This window comes from Nannospalax galili, unplaced genomic scaffold (assembly GCF_000622305.1).
Source record: "Nannospalax galili isolate Female #2095 unplaced genomic scaffold, S.galili_v1.0 scaffold1382, whole genome shotgun sequence".
NCBI classification, from domain to species: Eukaryota; Metazoa; Chordata; class Mammalia; order Rodentia; family Spalacidae; genus Nannospalax; species Nannospalax galili.
Window position 1 is genome coordinate 1011280 of NW_008348397.1, and position 24193 is coordinate 1035472.

At 41.7% G+C, this 24193-nt stretch overlaps 1 protein-coding gene across 2 annotated transcripts in view; it reads right to left on the reverse strand.

Annotated features, from left to right (window-relative positions):
* The window catches only part of Fbxl20 (F-box and leucine rich repeat protein 20), a 94120-nt gene that overhangs the window by 39835 nt on the left and 30092 nt on the right, over positions 1 to 24193 (reverse strand). For both annotated transcript variants that reach the window (XM_029569447.1, XM_029569448.1), the window contains exon 2: positions 4963 to 5024. In XM_029569447.1, coding sequence (XP_029425307.1) covers positions 4963 to 5024 — 62 coding nt within the window. The remainder of the gene's footprint in view (positions 1 to 4962; positions 5025 to 24193) is intronic.

Consider the following 24193-nt stretch of genomic DNA (forward strand, 5'->3'; position numbering starts at 1 on the left):
TGTCCATAACTCCAGTTCCAGGGGATCTGACAGCATCTTCTGTCCTCCACAGGCACTGCACGACACAGGTGCACTTACCTACATGCAGACAATACACACATATACACAGAATAAAAATAATAAAGTATTTTTTTAAAAAAGAAAATGGGGGCTGGAGAGATGCCTCAAAGGTTGAGAGCGCTGACTGCTCTTACAGAGAACCCAGATTTGATTCCCAGCACCCACATGGCGGCTACGAACCGTCCTTAACTCCAGTTCCAGGGTAATCTGAAGCCCTCTTCTGACCTCCGTGGCTTTGCACAACATGGCTGCACTCACATACATGTAGGCAATATACTCATACACATAAAATAAAAATAAATAAAAATTAAAAAAAAATGGTGTAGTAAAATTCTATTTATTTCAGCTGGCTGTGGAGTGGCACAAGCCTTTAATTCTAGCACTGGAGATGCAGAGCAGATGGATTTCTGTGAGACTAAGGCCAGCCTGGTCTATACAGTGAGTTCCAGGCCCTGTCTCATTCATTCATTCATAAATAAATAAATAAAAATTTTAAAGTTGGGCCAGGTGTGGAGGCGCATGCCTTTGAGAGGCAGAGGCAGGCTGTCAGTTCAAGGCCAGCCTGTTATATATAGGGAGTTTCAGGGTAACTGGAGCTGTAGGGAGACCAGGTCTCAAAAAGGCAAAAACAAACAAAAAAAACCTCAAAGAGTTGGAAAAGAGTTATTTTCATGGGTGATATACCAATATAGAAAATCTAAGAAACAAGTTATCAAAACTAATAATAAGCCAGGGCTGGAGAGATAGCTCAATGGGTTTGAATCCCAGAACCCCCATGGCAGCTAACAACTGTCCAGAACTCCAGTCCCACGGGATCCAACAGCCTCTTCTGACCAATGTGGGCATTGCACAACACGGGTGCACTTACCTACATGCAGGCAATACATGCATACACATAAAATTTAAAAAAACAACAAAAATACCCCTAATAATAAGCCAAGTGTGGTGGCTCAGGCCTGTAAGCCCTACACTTGGGAGGCTGAGGTAGGAGGAGTATTGACAGGGTGTGCTACAAAATAAGATCTTGTCTCAAAAAAAAAAAAAAAAAAAAAAAAAAAAAAAAAAAAACCAGAAACCAAAACCAAAACCAAAAAAACCCCAAACAGGCTGTGTAGGGTGTCTGTCATATACCTGTAAATCTCAACACTTGGTAAATGGAGGCGGAAGGATCAAGAGTGGAAGGCCAGCCTCAGTACAGAGACTTGATCTCAAAAACAAAAACAAGAATAGTCCCTACAATAAAAGGTATCCAAAGGGTGATGTTCTGTTTTAAACTAGCAATAACATAAACAATAAAACTTATACTTTAATTCACACAAAAATATTATCTGTGTGTCTAAGACAAGGGTGGGGTAGGGGATGGGCCATGGCCTGCTGTGTATGGAGGGCAGAGAACCACTTTGCAGAGGTTTTTTCCTTCACCTTTACAAGGGTTCCGGAGAGCAAATGCAGATCATCAGGTCTCTGTAGCAATTGCTGAGCCATCTTGCCAGCACAAGTGTGAGAAACTTTTAAACATAGCTCATTATGTCATGCTCTAGTGACTGAGGTAGCCAGATACTAATAGCATTATTAAACAAGAAAATGTTCAACCTGAAGACTGAGTTTTGTTTTGCTTTGTTTTTTCTTTTTAAGAAAGAGTCTATGTAGCCCAGGCTGGTCATGTGAATTCACTATGCAACCAAGGATGATCTTCAATTCTAATTCCTTCTGCCTCACTCAGGTACCTTACCAAGTATTCTACCACATTCAGCTCAGACTGATTTTTAATGGTTTCATATGTAGGATGTCCAATATAAACTTTCTACAACAAAAAGTGACCAACAGTCATGTGTAGCTTGGAGGACAAGAGATAGTCACACTCTGCCTTGGTATCTGTGGAGAAATGGGTCAAAGATACCTCCGTACTCCACCTAATACCACAGTCCATATATTTTCATATCCCTTATACATAAAGAGGAAGGACAAAGAATTTCCAAGTGTTTTTATGGCTCTTACCTTGAAAGCAAGTTATACTGGGGTGTGGAGGGACGCTTTGGGGATTTAGAAATAAAATCTCTAAGAAAAAGAAGAGGACCACAGACCAGGCATGCTGGTGCATCCCAGAGCTCAAGGGGCAGAGGCAGGCTAATCTCTAGATGGAGGCCAGCCTGGCCTATACATCAAGTTACAGGCCAGCTGGGACTATAGGGAAACCCAGTCTCAAAAAATATATATATGTGTGTGTGTGTGTGTGTGTGTGTGTGTGTGTGTGTATGTATGTATGTATATTTACAGACAGGGTCTTATTAAGTGGCTACCACTAGCCTTAAGCTTGGAGACCCTTCTCATCCTGTTTCTCCAGATTTCAGATGTGCACTACCACAATGAGCTAAATTAAATTCTTTTAGCTTTAGTTGCTTGGAATAGAGCCCCTGCATATAGTGTTCAGAGATCAGTCAAATTTGGACAGAATTTATGTTCTCTGGTTCTGGCTCTTACTTTCCACTGTTTGTGGTCTCCTCCTTTTTCTTTTTTTTTTTTTTTGAGACAGGGTCTCCCTGTAGCCCCAGCTGGCCTGGAACTTGTTATGTACACCAGGACAGCCTTGATCTCAGAGATCCCCTTGCCTCTGCCCCCCTGAGTACTGGGAGTAAAGGAATGAACCATAATGCTTGGCCCAGTGCATAGAATTTGGATTTCACAATGAAAACATAAAAACCACAACAGAGTGAGGCCAGTCATCAAAGTCTAGTTGTTTCTTGAAACTTTATTATATTAAGAAAAATATGGGCTGGAGAGATGGCTCAGTGGTTAAGAACACTGGCTGTTCTTGCAGGGGACCTGAGTTAGGTTCCCAGCATCATGTGGCAGCTAACAACCACCTCTATTAACTCTTCTAGCCTCCATGGGCATTACATACATGGTACACATATATATACAGACAAAACACTCATACACATAAAATATAAATTCAAACGGGCTGGGCATGGTGGTGTATGCCTTTAATCCCAGCACTTGGGAGGCAGAGGCAGGAGGATCTTTGTGAGTTTGAGGCCAGCCTGGTCTACATAGTGAGTTCCAGGACAGCTGGAGCTACAGGGAGGCCCTGTCTCAAAAAAACCAAAAAAATAAAAATAAAAATACCTTAAAACAACAGTATTTAATATCCAAAATAATAGCACTATCATTAAAACTAATGTCTTAGTGTGCTCAGGTTTATTTCTAGCACCCATATAGCAGCTTATAACCATCCACAACTCCAGTTCCAGGAGATCTGAGGCCCTCCTCTGACCTCCAAGGGCACCAGACACAAATGTCACATACATATATGTAGGCAAAACATTCATACACATGAAATAAAAATTTAAAATAATTTTCAAAAACAATACTTCTTGGGTAAGGGGTATATGTCAACGGCAGACTATTTTCTGCTTATATACCAGGCGATGAGTTCAATCCTTAACACAACACACATGATTTTAAAGATGGCAACATTTTAACTAAATTTTGTTCCCTTAAGACAGGTTTTTACTATGTAGCCTTGGCACATAGACCAGACTGGCCTTGCACATGCCACCAGTGGCAAAATTTTACATTTATTTATTTTGTGAGTATGTTCAAGTGTTTGACTCACAGTGTCTAGTAGCAGTCGGAGACAACTTGCAGGAGTTCTCTCTTTCTACCAAGTGAGCTCCAAGTACTGAACTCAGGTCATCAGGCCTGGTGGCAAGGGCCTTTACAGACTGAGCCATCTCACTGGCTTCACTGAAGTTTTAAGCATACTCAAGACCTTTAATCCCAGCAATCAGGAGGCAGAGGCAGCAGGACCAGAGTTCAAGGCCAGCCTGGTCTACACAGTGAGTTCCAGGCCAGCTGGGGCTACAGGGAGACCCTGTCTCAAAAAAGATAAAAAAAAAAAAAGGTAGGATTGAGTGTGGTGGTACACAGCTTTAATTCGAGGTGGGGGAGGGGGCAGGGAAGGGCAGACTGGTGTGAGATCAAGGCCAGCTGGGGCTTCCAGGAGGCCCGGTCACAAAAAATAAAATAAACAAACAAAAACAAAAACATACCCCAAAATTAAGATAGGACAGGTGGTAACACAGGCCCTTAATCTCTGAACTCAGGAGGCAGAGGCAGGTGGATCTGAGTTCAAGGCTAGCCTGGTCTATATAGTGGGAATCTGTCAAAAAAAAAAAAAAAACCAGCAAGAACGAAGAAAAAATAAGGTAAAAATTCAAATCCTAACTATGAGCCAGGATCTAGGATCTTCTACGTTTTTACTTTTTCCAAAAAAAACCCAAAAAACCATTTTATGTGTATGTGTGTTTTGCCTACGTGCATATAAAGTATACCACATTGTATCTAATGCCCACATAGGCCAGAAGAGAGTTTGGACCACTGGAACTGGAGCCTCTCTCTAGCTGGCCCTAGTGTTTTTATTTTTATTTTTTGGTCTTTTCTGAGACAGAATCTCTCTGAAGCCCCAGCTGGCCTGGAACTTGCTTGGTACCAGGCTGGCCTTGAATTTACAAAGATTCATCTCCCTCCACCTCCCAAGCTGGGGATTAAAGGGGTGTGCCAACATGCCCGGCTCGGCTCAGTGTTTTTACTTTTAAAAACAAAGGTCAGTAAGTCTTCATTGTAATCCCTTGGTATGGGTAATGTTTTATTCTATTTTATTTATTTTTTGGTCTTTTTGAGACAGGGTCTCCTTGTAGCCCCAGCTGTCCTGGAACTTACTATGTGGACCAGGCTGGCCTTGAACTCACAGAGATCCTCCTGCCTCTGCCTCCCAAGTGTTGGGACTATAGGCCGTGCGCCACCACACCCGGCTACAAGCTTATACTTTTAAAATATATAAATATCATATATACAACAAACAACTGAAAACAACTCTATAAAACTGGCATTCAGACTTACCTTAATAGGAGTTCTTTAGGAAGTTTTTTATTGATTACAGCTTCATCACTGTTTGAGAACATCTGTTAAAAAAAATTATTGTATCAGGTTTTAGTAAACATTTTATCATGTTCATACAACAGTTTGGAGGCAATTCTCTTAGGAGAAAGATTAAAGAAAAGTATAGTGAAGAGCCAGGGACTTGACTCGCAGAAAGTTGCCTGTTGTCAAGCTTGAGTTCAGTCCCTGAAACCCACAGGGCAGAAGGAGAGCTGACCCTGAATGTTGTCCTCCTGAACCTAGTCCTCTGACCTTCTGCACACACACGTGCCCAGACCTATAAAAATACAGGAAGGACTGGGGAAATGGCTCAAAGAGTGAAAGGCTAGCCTCCCAAGACAGAGGAACTGAATTTGATTTCAGAAAGTCAAGTAAAAAGTCAGAGGTAGCAGCCTCAAAGGTAGGGTGGGACAACAGGATCAACCTCACAATTTCCTACCTTCACTACTCCACTAAATTCAGAGACTCCTCCCCTCTAAATTCAGAAATCCCCTACAATCTAAACTCAGAGGAGGCCTCTTTCTTCTAAAGCATATAAAAGTAAGGAATTTCCTTTGTTCTTAAGTTACTGTTGGATCTCCTAACCCAGTTTCAGGTTACATGAAATCCTCAGCACATAGCTCTACTAAACCTAGAATCTTTATTATTTAAAACAAACAAGATCCTGTCTTTAAAAAAATTACAACTCTCAGAGCTGGGGAGATGGTTCAGCAGTTAAGAACACTGTTCTTGAAGAAGATCTGGGTTCGTACCCCAGCACCCACATGGAAGCTAACAACTGTAACTCCAGTTCTAGGGGATCTGACAGTCTCTTCTGTCCTCCTTGGGCACTGCTTGACACAGGTGCACTTACCTACATGCAGGCAATACAAGCATATACATAAAACAAAAAATAATAGGGCAGGGCAGGGGTGACACACACCTTTAATCCCAGCACTGGGGAGGCAGATGCAGGTAGATCTCTGTGAATTGGAGATCAGCCTGGTCTCCATAGCGAGACCAGTGGAGGTTGGGGGAATCCTCCCTAGCTGGCCTGGAACTTACCATGCAGACCAGGCTGGTCTCACAGAGATCCTCCTGCCTTTGCCTCCTGAGTGTTGTGATTAAAGGCAAGGTGTCAACTACGCCTGGCTAATCATAAGTATTCTTAATGCAAAAGTGATCATTTAAAGTTAATCACATTACTCACAATTACTACATTTTATTTATTTATTTATTTTGACAGGGTATCACTCCATAGTCCTGGCTAGTCTTGAACTCAGAGATCTACAAGCCTCTGCCACCTGGCCTACAATGACTATTAACCATCATGTTAGTCACAAAGGTGATCATGAATCTAAGCTTGTTTAGTATAAAAAAGCAAGCAACTCACTCGGGAGGCAGAGGCAGGTGGATCTCTGTGAGTTCAAGGCCAGCCTGGTCTACATAGTGAGTTCTAGGCCAGCTGAGGCTACAGGGAGCCCCTTTTAAAAAAAGAAAAAAAAAAAAAAAAGCACCTATACTAATAAGTGCAGCAGCAAACTGTGGTATTAATACATACAGTGGGATTTTATTCAGTCATAAGAAGGATGAAACACTGACACAGCAGGTAGAAGAATCTTGAAAATATTATACAAAGTGAAAGAAGCCATGTACAAAAGGCTTATTATTGCATGATTCTGCTATATGAAATGCCAGAGTGAATAAATCCATAGAGGGAAAACACAGATTGGTGATTGCCAGGGATTGAGTCTGGAGGTGGGGAAGAACTAAAGTGCTTAATGAGGGTAGAGTTTTAGTTTGGGGAAGACAGGATGTTTTAGAATTAGAAGGAGGTGGTAATTTGTAGCATTGTAAATGTACTAATGTCGCTGACTTTAAAACAGATGATTTTATGTGAATTTCATCATATATATATATATATATATATATATATAAAAAACATTTTTTTTTTGGAGACAGGGTTTCCCTGTAGTCCCCAGCTGGTCTGGAACTTGCTATGTAGACCAGGCTGGCCTCCATCTCACAGGTTAGAGAGGTGGTGCAGCCATTAAGGGCTCAGACTCAAAACTAAAACGACAAAGATCTGAATGTCTTTGTCTTCCAAGTGCTGGGATTAAAGGTCTGTGCCATCATGCCTGGCAGTACAGTAGAAACATCACATACAAATCACTGACTTACATTTAGTCTCTGCTATACAACTGCAAAGTCTGTCACACTTCTGTAATCCTATCACCTGGGAGTCTAAGGCAGGAGAATAGCCAGTTTGAGGCTAGCCTAGACTATATAAAATCCTGTCCTAAGGCCTGGAAAGGGCTCAGTGGTTAAGGGCACTGACTGCTCTTGCAGAGGACCCGGGTTCAATTCCCAGCACCTACATGGTGGCTAACAACTGTCTATAACTCCAGTTCCAGGGGACCCGACACCATCTTCTAACTTCTGCAGGCACTGCATGGCATAGGTGCACTTACATGCAGGCAATACACTTATAAACATAAAATAAAAATAAAATATTTTTTAAAAATCCTTTCCCCCAAAAGAAAAAAGTATTCATGTAATGAACAATACTGAATACTGTAATTTCAGGCACTTTTCTAGGCAGTAAGATTAAAAGAAAATAGTTCTTTCTTTACAATGAAGAAATCAGATATAAGCAAATCATTTGCTCATTAGAGATAGGTTAAGAAGATGCATGTAAGAACAAAGGATGAACAACTAATTCTATCTTCAAGTACATCTAAGTTGGGTCTCATTTTTATTTATTTATTTATTTTTGAGATAGGTTCTTACTCTATAGCCCAGCTGGTCTACAACAAACTATGTAACCCAGACAGACCTCAAACTCATGAATGATCATCCTGTTTCAGATTCTCCAGTGTTGGAATTACAGACCTAAGCCATTTCCTGAATTGGGTCTTAAAGGAAGGTCAGGCTAGGGAGATGACTCAGTGTATAAAGCCTTGCCATCCTCAGACCTCACATAAATTCCAGGAGGCATGGCAGCTCTCCAGTAATTCCAGTGCTTAGAAGGCTGAGACAGGGGATCCTTGGACCAAACAGGCTAGCTAGACCAGTCCATACTATCCGGGTTCAGATGAGATCCTGCCTCAATGAATAAGAACAGAGTGATCAAGAAGACCCCTGATGTCAATACTGGGTCTCCACACCCACACACGTGTATCCACCCCAACACACACACATATAAGAAAGATCAGAAGTTAATTAGAAAAAAAGAGGAGATGGACCAGCAAGATAACTCAGCTAGGCAAGACGCCCACCAGCATGCCTGCCAACCTGAGTACAATTTCCAAGGCCTACACAATGAAAGGAGAAAACCAATTCCCCACAGTTGTGTTCTGACCACCACACAATTAAATGCTATTGAAGTCAGGCCTAGAGTGGCACAGGACTGTAATCCTAGTTATTCTGAAGGCTAAGGTAGGAGGATTCCCAGTTTAAGGCCTAGGCTACAAGTGTCAATGATGTCAAGATGGTCAGGACTTATCCTGTATGATGAAGTTGAAAAGTTTGGTTTTAAAATTTTTATTTATTTTTTTATTTATGTGCATGTATGTGTGCCTGCTTGTCTGTATGTGCACCACCTGTATGTAAGGGCCCCTGGTGCCCAAAAGAGGACATCAGCTTCTCTGGAGCTAAGAACTGAACCTGAGTATTCTGGAAGAGCAGCTAGTACTCTCAACTGCTGAGTCATCTCTTCAACCCCTGAAATTTAAGGTTTAAAGACAAGCAAGAAACCAGAAAAAGTGTGCAAATGACCAGCTAGCAATAACCTACTTGCAGAGCGCATGGGAGACCGCCAGTACATGGGCAGTTCAGCAGTAGAAGCGCCTGCCAGAATATACGAGAGTTAGTGGTGGAAATGGAATCCAGAACGCTGCACATGCTCCCAACTCTACCACTGGAACTACATATCCAAGTCCAGATTTCTATCATTTTAAGCCATTTTTAATTACAGCTAAACTTCACATATTTTGATTAAAGGCACTTGATTTTAAGTTTGGTGATCCGAGTTCAATGCCCAGAACCCATAAGGTCAAAAGAACTGACTCCCACAAGTTGTCCTCTGATCTCCACAAGCACTCCCCCCCCTTATATAGACACAAAATTTTAAAATGTAGAAATATTTTGGGGAGGATCTGGAGAGATGCAGTCATTAAGAGCACCAGCTGTTCTTCCAGGGACCCTGGTTCAATTCCCAGCACCACATGGCAGCTAACACCTGTCTCTAACTCTAGTCCAGGGGATCCGACGTCCTCTTCTGGCTTTGACAGGCACTGCTTGACATCAGTGCAAGTATGCACATGCAGATAAAACACTCATACACATAAAAGTAAATAAGTAAAAATTTAAAGTATGTATTTCTTATAAGAAAAGATAAAAAGAAAACAAAGGTGGTGGGGATAGCTCAGTCAAGTACTTGCCACACAAGCCTGAAGACCTGAGTTTGACCCCCAGAACCCATGCAAAAATGCCAGGCGTGGTGGCATGTGCTTCTAATCTCAGCACTGGGGAGACAGAGACAAGAGGATCCCTGGGGCTTACTGGCCACTAGCTATATCAAGGGGTCCCACAGGCCAATGAGAGACTGGGTCTTAAAAAATAATGTGAAGGGGGGCTGGAGAAATGGATCAGCGGTGAAGAACACTGACTGTTCTTGCAGAAGACCTTGGGTTCGTACCCCAGCACCCACATGGCAGCTAACAACTGTCCGTAACTCTAATTCCAGGGGATTCGACAGCCTCTTCTGTCCACCACTGGCACTGCATGGCACAGGTACACTTACCTACATGCAGGCAATACACACATACACATAAAAGCTGGGTTCTCAGGACCTACATCAGGTGCTTCACAATGACTTAAACTCCAGTTCCAGGCAATCTGATACTCTTAGTGGCATCATCAGGCACCTGAACTCACATGCACATACCCACATACAGACACAAAGAAATACACTTCACTAAAGATTTTTTTTTTTTATCTTTGAGATAGGGTCTCCCTGTAGTCCCAGCTGGCCTGAAACTCATGGAAATTCACCTGCCTCTGCCTCCCAAGTTCTGGGATTAAAAGCATGTACCACCAAACCTGGCATAAATAAAATCTTTAAAAAAATACAAAACAGCCTGGTATGGTGGCACCTGCCTTTAATCCCAGCACTCGGGAGGCAGAGGCAGGCATATCTCTATGAGTTCAAGGCCAGCCTGGTCTACACAGTGAATCCAGGACAGCTGCTGGGCCTACAGGGAGACTCTGTCTCAAAAAAGACAAAAAACAAAACAAAACACAAAGCAATAAAAAGATGTTAAGTGGAGCTGGGTGTGGTGGCACAGGTGCACTTACATACCACAAGACAAAACACTCATATACATAAAACAATAAAACAATAAATAAATACAGGAAATAAAGTCTGAAGGGCAGAGAGATAGAGATTGAGAGAGGGTGGAGGAGAGAAAGGATGGAGGGCAGAATCTTCATGTATTTAAGGTACACCCATATTGCAGCATGTTTTAATAGTTTGGGTTTTGTTTTGTGGGTTTTTTTTTTTTTTTGGCTCTGATTAGTATTCCAGTGCAGGGAATAACCCTACATTGTTTATTTACCTACTACCTTATATTTAGACTGCATCCAATTTTTTTCCAAGTATGATCACACTCCTAAACAAGTCTCTGGGTGGAAATGCTTTTATTTCTCTTGGGTAGATCTTTAGGTTACAAACTTGAAAAACTGCTCCACTGTTTTTCAAAGTAGATACAGCATTTTCTACTACTACCAGTAGGAGAACCTCCAAGGAACCTGTATTTTTTTTAAAATTTATTATTTTTATTATATGTGTATGAATGTATTGCCTGCATGTGTATAAGTGTTCCTGTATCATGCAATGCTTGCAGAGGTCAGAAGAAAGCATCAGATCCCCTGGAACCAGAGTTATGGACTGTTGTTAGCCACCATGTGGGTGCTGGGAATTAAACCCAGGTCCTCTGTAAGAGCAATCTGTGGGGACCTAAAGGCCCCACCTTGCATAGGTCTGAAAGGAAGTTACTGGGGGCACAGCCTGGCTTGCTTTGAAAGTCTGAAGAATACTTCCACACTGCTGAGGAGTGCATGATCAGTGTGTGACCATCCTTAAGATACACTCTCGGGGGTGGGGGGTTTCCAGGTGCCTTTATAAGCTCTGTAATACCTGCAATAAATGAGTCACTGGTTGACTCTATAGACTCCCTGTTGCGTCTGAGTGTCCCCGGGTATTGGGGGCGGCGTGGGCTGGCGAACGGTGTGCTTACTCATCCCCAATCATCACTGCGCCGGGGGTCGCTGGTTCGAACCCCCGGCAACTGGCACCCAGTGTGGCACTCGAAGGAAGGTGAAAAGAAGAAAAGGAAGAAAGAAAGAAAGAAAGAAGGAAAACGGATTGGGGAAGGAAGGAAGGAAGGAGGAAGGAAGGAAGGAAGGAAGGAAGGAAGGAAGGAAGCTTAAAGTGCTGAGAGATATTCTTAAAAGCAGGGGATTGGATTTGTCAGATCCTGTAGCTCAAAAGGTTTAGACAGAGGCAATTCATTTGGCTCCCTGGCTACTTGGGGCTAATGTTTTTACTGGGGATACATGGGAATCATGGGAAGGGTTTGAGGAAGAAGGCAGAAATGCAACAGAAGTGAAACCAAAAGCAGCCAAAGTAACAAGTGGCACCTCGGGCGTGCCCTGGCCAGCTTCAGAGCCTCCTGGGCAGAAGGGCGGGTGGAGCAGAGCGCAGGGGCGAAAGCCGCCCACCCCACCCACCTTGAACTAATGCATGAGTGGGTCAGGGGCTCGCGTGAAAGCCGGGTGAGGGTACTGCCCCCTGGCCGGCGACTGGTGGCCGCAGCTGCCGGGTGCATTAAAAAACAAAAAAACAAAAAAACTAAAAACCAAAAACCAAAAACCAAAAAACAAAGAAAACCACCTTTGGCGGTGCTCTGCAACCGGCTCTGGGACAGCTGAAAAGGCCTAGGGGAAGGTGGCTCAGGGAGGGGCCCTGCCCCTTCAGTTCCCCGGGTGGCCAGGGAACCACCCCGCCCTCGAGTGCTACAGCCTAGGGGCAGCAGCACTCACCAAATCCTGGGTTGAGGGAGTCCTTAGTAAAGTCTACAATGTTTTCACTGACTGGGGCAGATGTGGAGAAACCAAAAAGCAGCTCAATTGAAGGAACTCATGGCCATTGTTTTCTGACAGTATTCAGACTCGTCCGCTCCTTAAAGAGAGAGAAGCCCCTATTTTCTTACAGCATCTTAGGGGGAACCAAGGATTGCCTGGGCTTTTATCCCAAGGCAATGCAGAGGCAGACAAGATGGCTTATTGTGTACAGGTCCCACCTCTGCAACAGCCAGGGCTGAGCCCCAGGGGACTCAAGCCAAATTCCTTGTGGCAAACGGATGTCACATACTATGCTCCTTTTGGAAAGCTCAAGTATACTTTTGTGTCCATTGAAACAGTCTCACATGCCTGTTGGGCTACCGCTCATACAGGAGAGAAGTCTAAACATGCTCAGTCTCATTTTCTCCAGTGCTTTGCAACCATCAAAACCTAAAAATTCAATTACAAAAACAAAAAGGGGGAATAAGCCCCCACCAACAGTTGGTATGGCCTTATTCACTATTAATGTTCTTAATTTTCAAAAAAATCAGTTGGAATCCCGGTTTCAGAAACATTGGGGACAACAGGAGCAGAGACCTCAGGTATGGGTAAGATGGAAGGATCCCATCACCAGGCAATGGAAAGGACCAGATCCATTGCTAACCATGGGTCAAGGCTTTGGGTGTGTCTACCCTGCAGGAGATTCAAACCCCATATGGGTGCCTGTGAAAAGCCTTAAGTGGGTAGGCCAGGATCTGACTGACTAGCATGACGGTCCATGGACAATAGTTCATGAGACAAAATTACCCAGTTCCTTGACTTCATTGCCAGTCAGCCTCTTTGACAACTGGCTGATTGGCTAAAAGGAACATGGTCTCAAAAGTATTTCAACTGTCCTATGCCATGACTTGCTTTGTTTCTCTTGATAATGCTTATCTTTAAGTGTCTTTACCAGATAATTCGGTAACATAGGACCTTTGGAACTGCCACGGCCCACCTCCTCATGATTACAGACTCCCCCAGGACCCCCTCCAGTTGCCCACACTTGGCTGAGTTAGGCAGAGACTAAGACTGTCATGGGCTGGCATTACCCATGCGGCTGCCCTTTATCATGATGCATTTTTAGCCAAAGATGGGTAAGATGTCCCATGACAAGTACTCCTAAGACAGGATATGCACATGGCCAGGTGCATGATCCAATGACAGGCAAGGCTTGGTCAGAGGTGACACAACCTAAGACAGGCAAAAATGCATAAGATTAGAGGAAGGAGATAGCCATCTCTCCTCAGAGAGCTGCCTATGAGGTGGGTAACCCATGAAATAAAGTCAGTCAGGCCTTAAAAATAAAAATAAAAAGGGGGATATGTGGGGACCTAAAGGCCCTACCTTGCATGCAAAGGTCTGAAAGGAAGTTACTGGGCGCGGCCTGTCTTGCTTTGAAAGTCTGAAGAATACTTCTGCACTGCTGAGGAGTGCATGATCAGCATGTGACCATCCTTAAGATACACTCTCGGGGGGGGGGGGATTTCCAGGTGCCTTTATAAGCTCTGTAACACCTGCAATAAATGAGTCCCTGCTTGACTAGACTCCCCGTTGCGTCTGAGCATCCCCGGGTATTGGGGGTGGCGTGGGCTGGCGAACGGCATGCTTACTCATCCCCAATCATCACTGCCCGGGGGTCGCTGGTTCGAACCCCTGGCAGCAATCAATACACTTAATCACTGAGCCATCTCTCTAACCCTCTACCCATATTTTTTAACAAACACTTGTTGCTGCCTTTTTTCTTTAGCTTGTACAATGAAGTCATTGCTTTCAGTCTGAATTTCCCAAAACTACTGATATGCATTCAAAACATTTTTTAAATATTTTATTTATTTTTATTTTATGTGTATGAGTGTTATGCTGGCATGTAGGTAAGTGCACTCATGTTGTGCAATGCCCACGGAGGACAGAAGAGGCTGTTGGATCCCCTGGAACTGGAGTTACAGACAGTTGTTAGCTGCCATGTGGGTGCTGGCATTCAAACCCAGGTCTTCTGCAAGAACAGTCAGTGTTTTTAACCACTAAGCCAACTCTCCAGCCCCGCATTCAAAACATTTTTAAAATTTGGGTTGTCTTCTTGCTACTGAGATACTAAGTGCTTTTATTGTACATTTAAGAAAAGCCTTTATCCAAATGATTTGATTACATTTGATTTGCAAATATACTATGTGTATACTCACTACACACACGCATGCACGCACACATGCACATCCTGAGTACAATTAGCGTTGCCCATATGTACATGGGTATAGGGCTTGTACCTGAAGAAAACTGACCCTCTCTCCCTCAATGGCTCTGCTTATAGTTCCTAACTAGGACTTGGGCTTGTGAGCCCTTCCTCAGTCCATGTTAGAAAGCCGACTGGTGGTATCTTGCTTGTGCAGGTCTTGTTCAGGCAACCACAGTTGTTGAGAGCTCATGGGTGCAACATCACTGTCATGCCAGGAAGACACTATTTTGAAGCAGTCCTCCTGGTCCTCTGGCTCCAACAATCTTTCTGCCTCCCCTTCCTTGATGTTCCTGAACTGTAGGTGTAGGGTGTTATAGATGTCCCATTTCTGGATGGGCACTCCATAGTCACTTATTCTCTGTACCTTGACAAGTTGTGGTTCTTTGTAATGGCATCTGCTGCAAAGCTTTTTGAATGAGATAAGAGCTGTACTTATCAAGAAAGCCCATGAGAGACTGGGTCTCAAAAACTAGTGTTTGTTGTTGTTTTTTTAAGGTAGGATCTCCCTATGTAGCTCAGGGTAGCCTTAAGCTCAAACAGAGATCCTCTTGTCTCTCCTCCCAAGTACTGAGATTACAGGACTATACCACCATACCTGGCCTGTGTCTTCTACTTCTTAATGGTATCCTATTATAGACATGAGCCACCATGTCTGCCTATCTTTTGGTTATTGTTGGGTTCATGCTCTTGATAGAACACTTTGCTTAGTAAACTTAGTATTTTCTCTTAAGACTTTATACTACAAATTTTATAGTTTTAGCAATTATATATAGGCCTATAATTTATTTTTTTGATTTATATTTTTATTTTATGTGTATGTTATGCCTACATGTGTGTGAGTGCACCCATGTTGTGCAGTGGCCAGGGAGGACAGAAGAGCACCGGTGTCTGATGCCCTGGAAACTGGAGTTACAGATGGTTGTTAGCTGCCATGTGGTTGCTGGGATTCAAACCAGCGTCTTCTACAAGAACAGCCAGTGCTCTTAACCACTTAATCCAGCCCCTCTATGATTTATTTGAGTTAATTTTTATATATGTTAAAATGGGAACCCACACTCATCTACTTGCATGTGTATACACTAACTGTTTCAATCATGATTTATTTAATGCTAGTCTTTTCTCACTGAATTGCCTTGGCACCTTTATCAGAAGCCCTTGAACCAAATATTGTTCCTGGATTCTCAATATTGTTCCTTTCAACTACACATAGATTTTTTTTGGGGGGGGGCGGGTCTTTGAGACAGGGTCTCCCTGTAGCTCTAGCTGTCCTGGAACTCACTATGTAGACCAGGCTGGCCTTGAACTCATAGAGATCCGCCTGCCCCTGCCTCCCGAGTACTGGGATTAAAGGCATGCACCACCACACCCAGCTTATACATTTTATGCCAGTTATTATTTTGATTACTGTAGCTGTGTAGCTATGTTTTAAAATCAAGACCTTTAAGGGCCACTTTTCTTTTCCAATATTATTTGAAACATTATTTTACCCTATTCTGGGACCCTGAATTCCTATATAAATTTGGGGACCAACTTGTCAACTTCTGCAAAAATGACTTCTGAAAACTGTGATCAGAGAGCACCATATATATAGATTTAGAAGACAATGTTGTCTTAAAACTAATGTTTTCTTGCAGGGCATGGTGGTGCACACCTTTAATCTCAGGCAGGGTTAGGTGGATCTCTGTGAGTTCAAGGCCAGCCTGGCCTACATAGTGAATTCATAGTGAGTCCCAGGCCAGCTGGGGCTATAGGAGACCCTGCTTCCAAAAAAACCAAAAAACAAAAAATCTAGTAAGTTTTCCAAACTACTAACATGGATCGTTACTTTGTTTAAGATACCTTCAGTTTTATTGGTTTAGTTTTTTCTTTTGGTATTTTTGAGACAGGGTCTTCCTGTAGCCCCAGCTGGCCTGGAGTTCACTATGTAGACCAGGCTAGCCTTGAACTCAGAGATCTGCCTACCTCTGCCTCATGAGTGCTGGAATTAAAGGCATGCACCACCATACCCAGGTTCTCCCAACAATTTTTGACTTTTCATTGCACAGTTTTTAATGTTTATTTCTAAGTGTTTTATTCTTTTTAATGCTACTGTGAATATACCTAATCTTATTCTAGGGATATTCAACTTTAATGTACACATTTGCACCCTTTTACCTTCAACCTGCATGTGCCTTTGAATTTAAAGTGTATCTCTTCTACATAGCCTTATGGCCTATGTTTTTTGCTGTTGAGACAAGGTCTCATTATGCAGCCCTGGTTGGCTCGAAACTCACTATGTAGATCATGTTGACCTCAAATTCACAGGGATCCACCTGCCTCTGCCTCTACCTCCAAGTGCTGGAATTAAACCTTAAAGGTATATACCAACATGCCCAGCAAAAAAACCCATGTATTTCTTTAAGTTATTTTCCTAATGATTGATCTAGCAATTCTACTATATACCTCTATTTGCCAGATCTACTAATTCAATTCCTATAAAATAAACTGTAACTCTACTTTTCCTCTTCTCCTTTTTGCTATTATTATACATTACATATTTATCTGAAAAACCCAAAACTACAGCTTTTAAGTATGCAAATGTCTTTTAATTCAGTTACGATAATAAAAGAACAATATTTATAGACTTTTATATTTATCTCTGTAATTAACATTTACAGTATTTTCAACAAGTAACCATCTGGTACCATACCCTTTAAGCTTGAAAAACCTTTAATAGTTCATGTAAGGCAGATTCGCAAACAACAAATGTCTCAGTGCTTGCTCTAGGGAATTTTTTGAAAATTTTGCCTCTAATTTTTTTTTTTTTTTTTTTTTTTTTTGGAGCAGATTTAAAATCTACCTTTGATATGTTTCTATACTTTCCAAACATAATAAAAATATATCAATTGTATGAAAGAGCACAATTTATCACAAATCTTAGAAATGGATAATAAAGTGAGTGGTGGGATTAAAAGTGTCACCACGGGGGCTGAAGAGATGGCTCAGCGGTTAAGAGCACTGACTGCTCTTGTAGAGGACCCGGGTTCGATTCTCAGTACCCACATGGTGGCTATGAACTGTCATTAACTCCAGTTCCAGGGGCATCCAAAGCCCTCTTCTGACCTCCACGGCATTGCATGACACAGGTGTACTCACATACATGCAGGCAATACCTCATACACATAAAATAAAAATAATAAAGTATAAAAAATGTTATTTTAAACAAAAGTGTCACCACACCAGGCCTTTTTTTTTTTTTTTAAACAAAATTCTGCTCCACCACGCCCGACTTACAAAATTCTTTTTAAATTGTTTTTATGGCCAGGTGTGGTAGCACCTCTTTGATCCCAGCATTCGGAAAGCAGAGGCCAGGAGAATCTCTGTGAGATTATGACAAGCCTGGTCTACAGACCAAGTTCCAGGCAAACCAGGACTATATAGTGAGACCCTGTTTCAAAGAAAAAAAAAAACAAAAACAAAAACAGAAAAAATAAGTTTTTAGGAGAAATTCATGTAACAAAATAAATCATTTTAAAGTATGTAATTCAGTGGCATCTTAGTGCATTCATACTGTTGTACAATTACCATCTTTCTATAGTTTCAAAACTTTCTCACCCCTTCAGAACATTCTGTAGCATTAAGTAATCACTCCTGAACCCTACTGCTGCTTATACCAGAATAACCACTAACCTGCTTTCCTTATATGGATTTCCCTATTCTGGATATTTCATATAAAGAAATCATTATATGACCTTTTATGCCTCATTGATCTCTTCTTAGAATGGTTTTGAAGTTTATTCACACTGTACTGAACTCGGTATTTTATTCCTTTTTATGGATGAATAGTACTCCATTGTGAATACCACACCTTTTGCTTATCCATTCATGTTAATGGTCACCCAGGTTACCAGAGCTTTTGGTTACTTGTGACTATTACTGCTATGAACATTCTTATACACATATTTATGTGAAAACCTATTTTTAATTCATCTAGGAATGGAATTATGGTCATGTGTATGTCAACAAAAATTTTGGAAATTACCAAAGTGATTTCTGTGGTGTCTATACAAATCTGTATTCCCATAAGGAACAGATAAGGGTTCATATTCATTTACACCCCTGCCTACATTTGTTATTTTCTGGGGGTTTTCCATTGTTAAATTATAGCTATCCTAATGTTTTTAACATGGTATCCAGTGCTGAGGAAGGAATCCAGGACCTAACCTCACACATGCTAGGCAAGCATTCTACCACCAAGATCCAGTGGGTTGTTTTATTGACTCAAAGGGTTTTTTGTAGTTTCTGGCTTCTAGAATTTATTTGTTAACATATTTACAAATAAATGCTCCCATTTTCTTAGGCTGTCTATCTTCTAAAGTATGTCAGTTACACACAGGTATGTATTGGTTTTGTTTTTTGAGGCAGGGTCTCACTATGTTGCCAGGTCTACTTTAAACACAGGAGCTCAGCTTCCTGAATAGTTCTGAACTACACTAGCATTTGCCATAAAACCTAATTAAACCCTTTTATTTTCTTTCTGGTGGTGCTGAGAATGAATCCAGAGCCTTGTTCAGGCTAGGTAAGCGCTTTACTGCTAAGCTAAGCAGTCCCTAGAAGTCTTGCTTTCTTTTTCTTTTTTTTCAGACAGGGTCTCCCTGTAGCTCTATCTGGCCTGAAACTTGCTATGTAGACCAGCCTGGCCTTAATCTGATGTCTGCCTTCTGAGTGCTGGAGTGCATAAAGGTCTATGTCCCACCATGCCTGGCTCTGATTTATTTTTCAACATACTGAGTATCATCCAACTGCTTTCTGGCTTCCACTGTTTTGCTTGCCTCAGGCTCAAGATCCTACCTCAACCTCCCAAGTGCTGGGATTATAAACTTGCATCATCATATCAACTGGCTTCTGCTGTTGGTGATGAAAAGTTAGCTGGTAATCATACTGCTATTTCCTTGCACATGCATTGTTTTTCTCTTGTTTTCCAGATTTTCTCTTAACATTTTGATAACAATGCAGCCAGTTCCAGAAATCTTTGTATTTACTCTACTTTAAGGTCACTGAGATATACAGATCAACACTGTCATAAAACTTTCAGTTATTTTTTTCAATTTACTGCTTGGTTCTCTTTTGATACCCACATTACATGTCAATACAAGTGATACTGCCCCAAATCTGAGGCCTTGTCATTTTGCATCATTTTTTTGTTCTATATTCAAAGTTCAAACTCCCTGCAATCTTCATTATGTTACTGTGCCATTTTAGTGACCTTTCATCTTTAGAATATCTTTTAGTCAAATGCAGTGGCACAGGCCTTTAATCTCAGCACTTGGCAAGCAAAGGCTAGACTGGTCTACATAGGGAGTTCCAGGCCAGTCAAAAGTACATAGTGAGATCCTGTCTTAAAACTCCAAGACCTTGCCAGGCGTGGTAACACACGCCTTTGATCCCAGCACTTGGGAGGCAGAGGTAGGCGGATCTCTGTGAGTTCAAGGCCAGCCTTGTCTACAAAGTGAGTTCCAGGACAGCTGGGGCTACAGAGAGACCCTGTCTTAAAAAGACCAACCCCCCCAAAAAAAACTCCAAAACCCTGTATGTGCACATTGTAACACTGAGTTACAACCTCAGCCCTATATATTTTTCACATTTTTCTTTAGTTACTTGCACCTGTTTTCCTTTATTTTTGAACTTACTGAAAATAGCTGCTTTGGAATCTTGAATTTTTTTAAAGATTTTTTTTCTCTTTTTTAGAAGCATTTCATTACAGCTTTAACATATTCATTAACAGTTTCCAGAGCAAAGATACATCTCTTTCAAAAGTGGCTATAAAATTTTTAGGTTTGCTGGAAACTTGAAATTTTTTTCTTTTTTTTTTTTTTTGAGACAAGTTCTCCCTGTAGCCCTTGATGGCCTAGAACTTGCTATGTAAATCAGGCTGGCCTTGATCTCACAGAGATCTTCCTGCCTCTGCCTCCAGAGTGCTGGGATTAAAGGCATGCACAACCATGCCCCGGCTTTCTGGAATATTTTTTAAGTACAGTATCATAGACCCTCTAAGAGACAGTTTCTATTGAGTACATTTTTTTCTTTGTGGCCTGAGTTTAAAGCCAGGCCCCCATACATACTAGGCATATACTTTAAGCTATACTTCTAGCTTGCCTCCTTTTTTTTTTTCTTGCGTATGTACATTTTTTTAAACCTATTTATTTACTTATGTATGTGTGTGGACATGTACATGTTAAGGCACAGTGTGTGAAGGTCACATTACAAACTCTAGGAGCTGATTCTCTCCTTCCACTATGTGAGTTCTGGTGATTGAACTTAGGTCCTCAGGCTTGGCAACGGGTAGCCTTATTCACTGGGCCATCTCACTGGCCAGGAATCATTTTCTTTTCATGCTTTAAATGTCTTTTAGGTACTGAAAACCTAACATTTTAAATAATGCAACTCCAAGGCTGGAGAGATGGCTCAGCAGTTAAGAGCGCTGGTTGTTCTTGTAGAAGACCCTGTTTTGAATACAGCACCCACACGGCAGCTAACAACTGTCCATAACTCCAGTCCCAGGGGCTCAGACAGCCTCTTCTGACCCCCTCAGGCATTGCATGACACGGGTGCACTTACCTACATGCAGGCAATACATGCAAACACATAAAATAAAAATAATAAATAAAATAAAAAATAAATAAATAAAAATAATGCAACTCCTCATTCTGATTACGCTCCTACTTGCAATGCTGTGGCAATTTTGTTGTCCGTTTATATGCTTAGTGACTTGGTGGACTGAATCTATAGAGTCTATCTCCATGGAATTGTACAGTTGATGATGTCTCTGATCAACTTTTCATTATTCTTGTTTTAAATTTTACTCCTGAATTCTTAGAGCTGCTCCAGGATTAGCACTGCCCAGAGGCAAGAGACTTAGAGGTTGTGCTTGAATGCCCAAAGCCAATATAGTTTTCATTCTGCCACTGTGTGTGGGCTGGGCGTGCATCAGAGTTTAAGCAATTTATAAATCTGTCCTAGTTTTGGGGGCTGGCGAGATGGCTCAACAGTTAAGAGCACTGGTTGTTCTTGCAGAAGACCTGGGTTCAAATCCCAGCACCCACATGGCAGCTAACAACTGTCTGTAACTCCAGTTCCAGGGGATCCGATGGCCTCTTCTGTCCTCTGTGGGCACTGCATAACACAGGTGCACTTACCTACATGTAGGCAATACACTCATACACATTAAAAAAAAAACCAAAACCCTCAGCTAGAGTGGCTGGGCAGTGAGCTCAACAGATCTTCCTGTGCCCTTCTCCCCAATGCTGGGATAATAGATACTCACTTCCATGTCTGTTTTTTTTTAACCTGGGCTCTGGGGACCTAATTCAGGTCTTAATACTTGGCATAGCAAGCAACTTATAAATTGAGGCACTTCCCCAGATATTCCCCAGATTTTTCTTTTTCATTTTTTTCTTTGACAAGAGATTGCTATATACCCCAGGCTGGTCACAAAATCATGATCCTGCTGCCTTAGACTCACAAGAGTCTCCCCCCACCCCCACAGTACACAGACACAACACACAGATACAACATACACATACACAAAGATGAAAAAGAAAGGGGCTGGAGAGATGGCTAAGTAGTTAAGAGCACTGACTGCTCTTGCAAAGGATCCAGGTTCAATTCCCAGCACCCACAAGGCTGCTACATGCCCCGAAACTCCAGTACAACACCTTCTGACCTCTTTCTGGCATTGTACAACATGGGTGCACTAATATCCATGCAGGCAATATACTCACACACATAAAATTAAAAAAAAAAATTTTTTTTTTGGTCTTTTTGAAACAGGGTCTCCCTGTAGCCCCAGCTGTCCTGGAACTCACTATGTAGACCAGGCTGGCCTTGAACTCACAGAGATCTGCCTGCCTCTGCCTCCTGAGTGCTGGGATTAAAGGCGTGTGCCACCACACCCAGCATAAAAATATTTTTTTTAAAAGAAATAAAAGGTGTGGAATAATAATTAATTATTTCCAAGGCAGGAACTTAAGAAACATTACAGCATTACCTTCTTGAATCATTCCTGCTGTCATATAAGAAAGCCTAGGGTAGTGCGGAGGTGCACACTCTTAATCATCGCACTTGAGAGGCAGAGGCAGGTGGATCTCTGTGAGGAGAGGCCAGTTTGATCTATATAGTGAGTTCTAAGACAGCTGAAGACCTTGTCTCAAAAAAAAAAAAAAAAAATCCCCACTCCACTATCCCCAAAAAAGTCAGGCTAAACTTCTGAATGATAAAAGATTATATGGAAAAGAGAATCTGCTGACAGCAACACCAAAGTCTCATATTCTAATAAAGGCCCCATTGCACAGTCCAGAAGCAGTCAAATCACCAGAGAACTGCAGCTTCGTGAATGACCTTTTAAAAAGAAAAGCAGAACTTCCAGGGTGAAGTAATTCTTTTAAGCCACTAAATCACAGGGTTTAACTTAAGGTTAACGGGTCAGTGAACAGTAACTTCTACAAAAACAGGTTTTATATTGAAAAAGTATATGACTCAAACTCAATTTCATAGATTTGAACAAAATTTGTGACATACAAAGGTAGCTTGGCATAGGTTAAATCTTAAGGCAATAGGAAAATTTAGAGAAATTTAAATTCTTTAAGAATTTTCATAAGGAAATACAGTTCAAGCTGCAAAAGATTTTCAAAAAATATTTTTCCTAGCTTGGTATGGTGACGCATGCCTTTAATCTCAGCACTCAGGGGGCAGAGGCAGGGGGATCTCTGTAAGTTCAAGACCACCCTGGTCTACATAGTGAGTTCCAGGCCAGGCCAGCTGGGGCTACAGGGAGACCCTATCTCAAAAAAGACCAAAAAAAAAAAAAAATTTTGTTTTTTAAGTAGTTTTTACTAGATTATGCCATTCCTTCACTCAACCAACACCAGATGTTTTTCCAATTGGCTTGTTTTCTTGCCAGAATCCAGAGGAAAAACATTGTTGTATGCTAAATAAATCTAAAAGAAAATAAGCTTATAATTATATCTCCATCCAATAGTTGTCCCTAGTAGAAATATAATTGCCTTTTAGGAGCAAACTATTGCCAGTACATTACCATGTCATGACTAAATTTCTCCTAACAAAGAAATCTCTAGATAAAAACACCAAGGCAGGAATATATGTAGAAAACAGACACATTACTTAATAGGTCAAACTTTCTACTTTGGATACCTTCTAACATCTGACTCAATAGCACAAGTTTTCTTTTATGTTGATTTCTATTTGTTTAACCAAATCTACATCTACTTACCAATTCTTTGCTCACCCTTCAGAGTAAAGCATCTATACATAATGTGTGTTTTTGTATGTGGTATGAACATGTTTGTGCACGTGTCTATATGCATTCGGAAGCCAGAGGAGGATGTTGAATGTCCTGTTTCGACTTACTTCCTTAAACCAGGGTCTCTCACTGAACCTGGATCTGGCTGTTTGTTCAGCTAGGCTTGCTGGCCAGTGAGACCTGGCAATGTTCCTATCTTTGTACCCCATGCCAAGTGTAGCAGAACAGACATGTGCAAGGGCACACATGGCTTTTACATGGGTGCTCATGTGCTCACAATTGCACAGTAAGTGTATTGAGCCATCAGCCCCTGCCCTTTCATTCTGTTTTCTGGTGAGTATTTCTTCTACTTACTTTGCTTTAACCATCCGTGGCAATATTTTAGGGCCCCAAGGACTTCACAAAGTCTCAAGATCTCCTGGATATAACTGGATCTCACGGTGAGCTGGTGCTGCTCAATACTAGAAATCTTCCATGCCCTATTGAAATCTATTCAAGTTATGAAGTGAAAGGAAAGT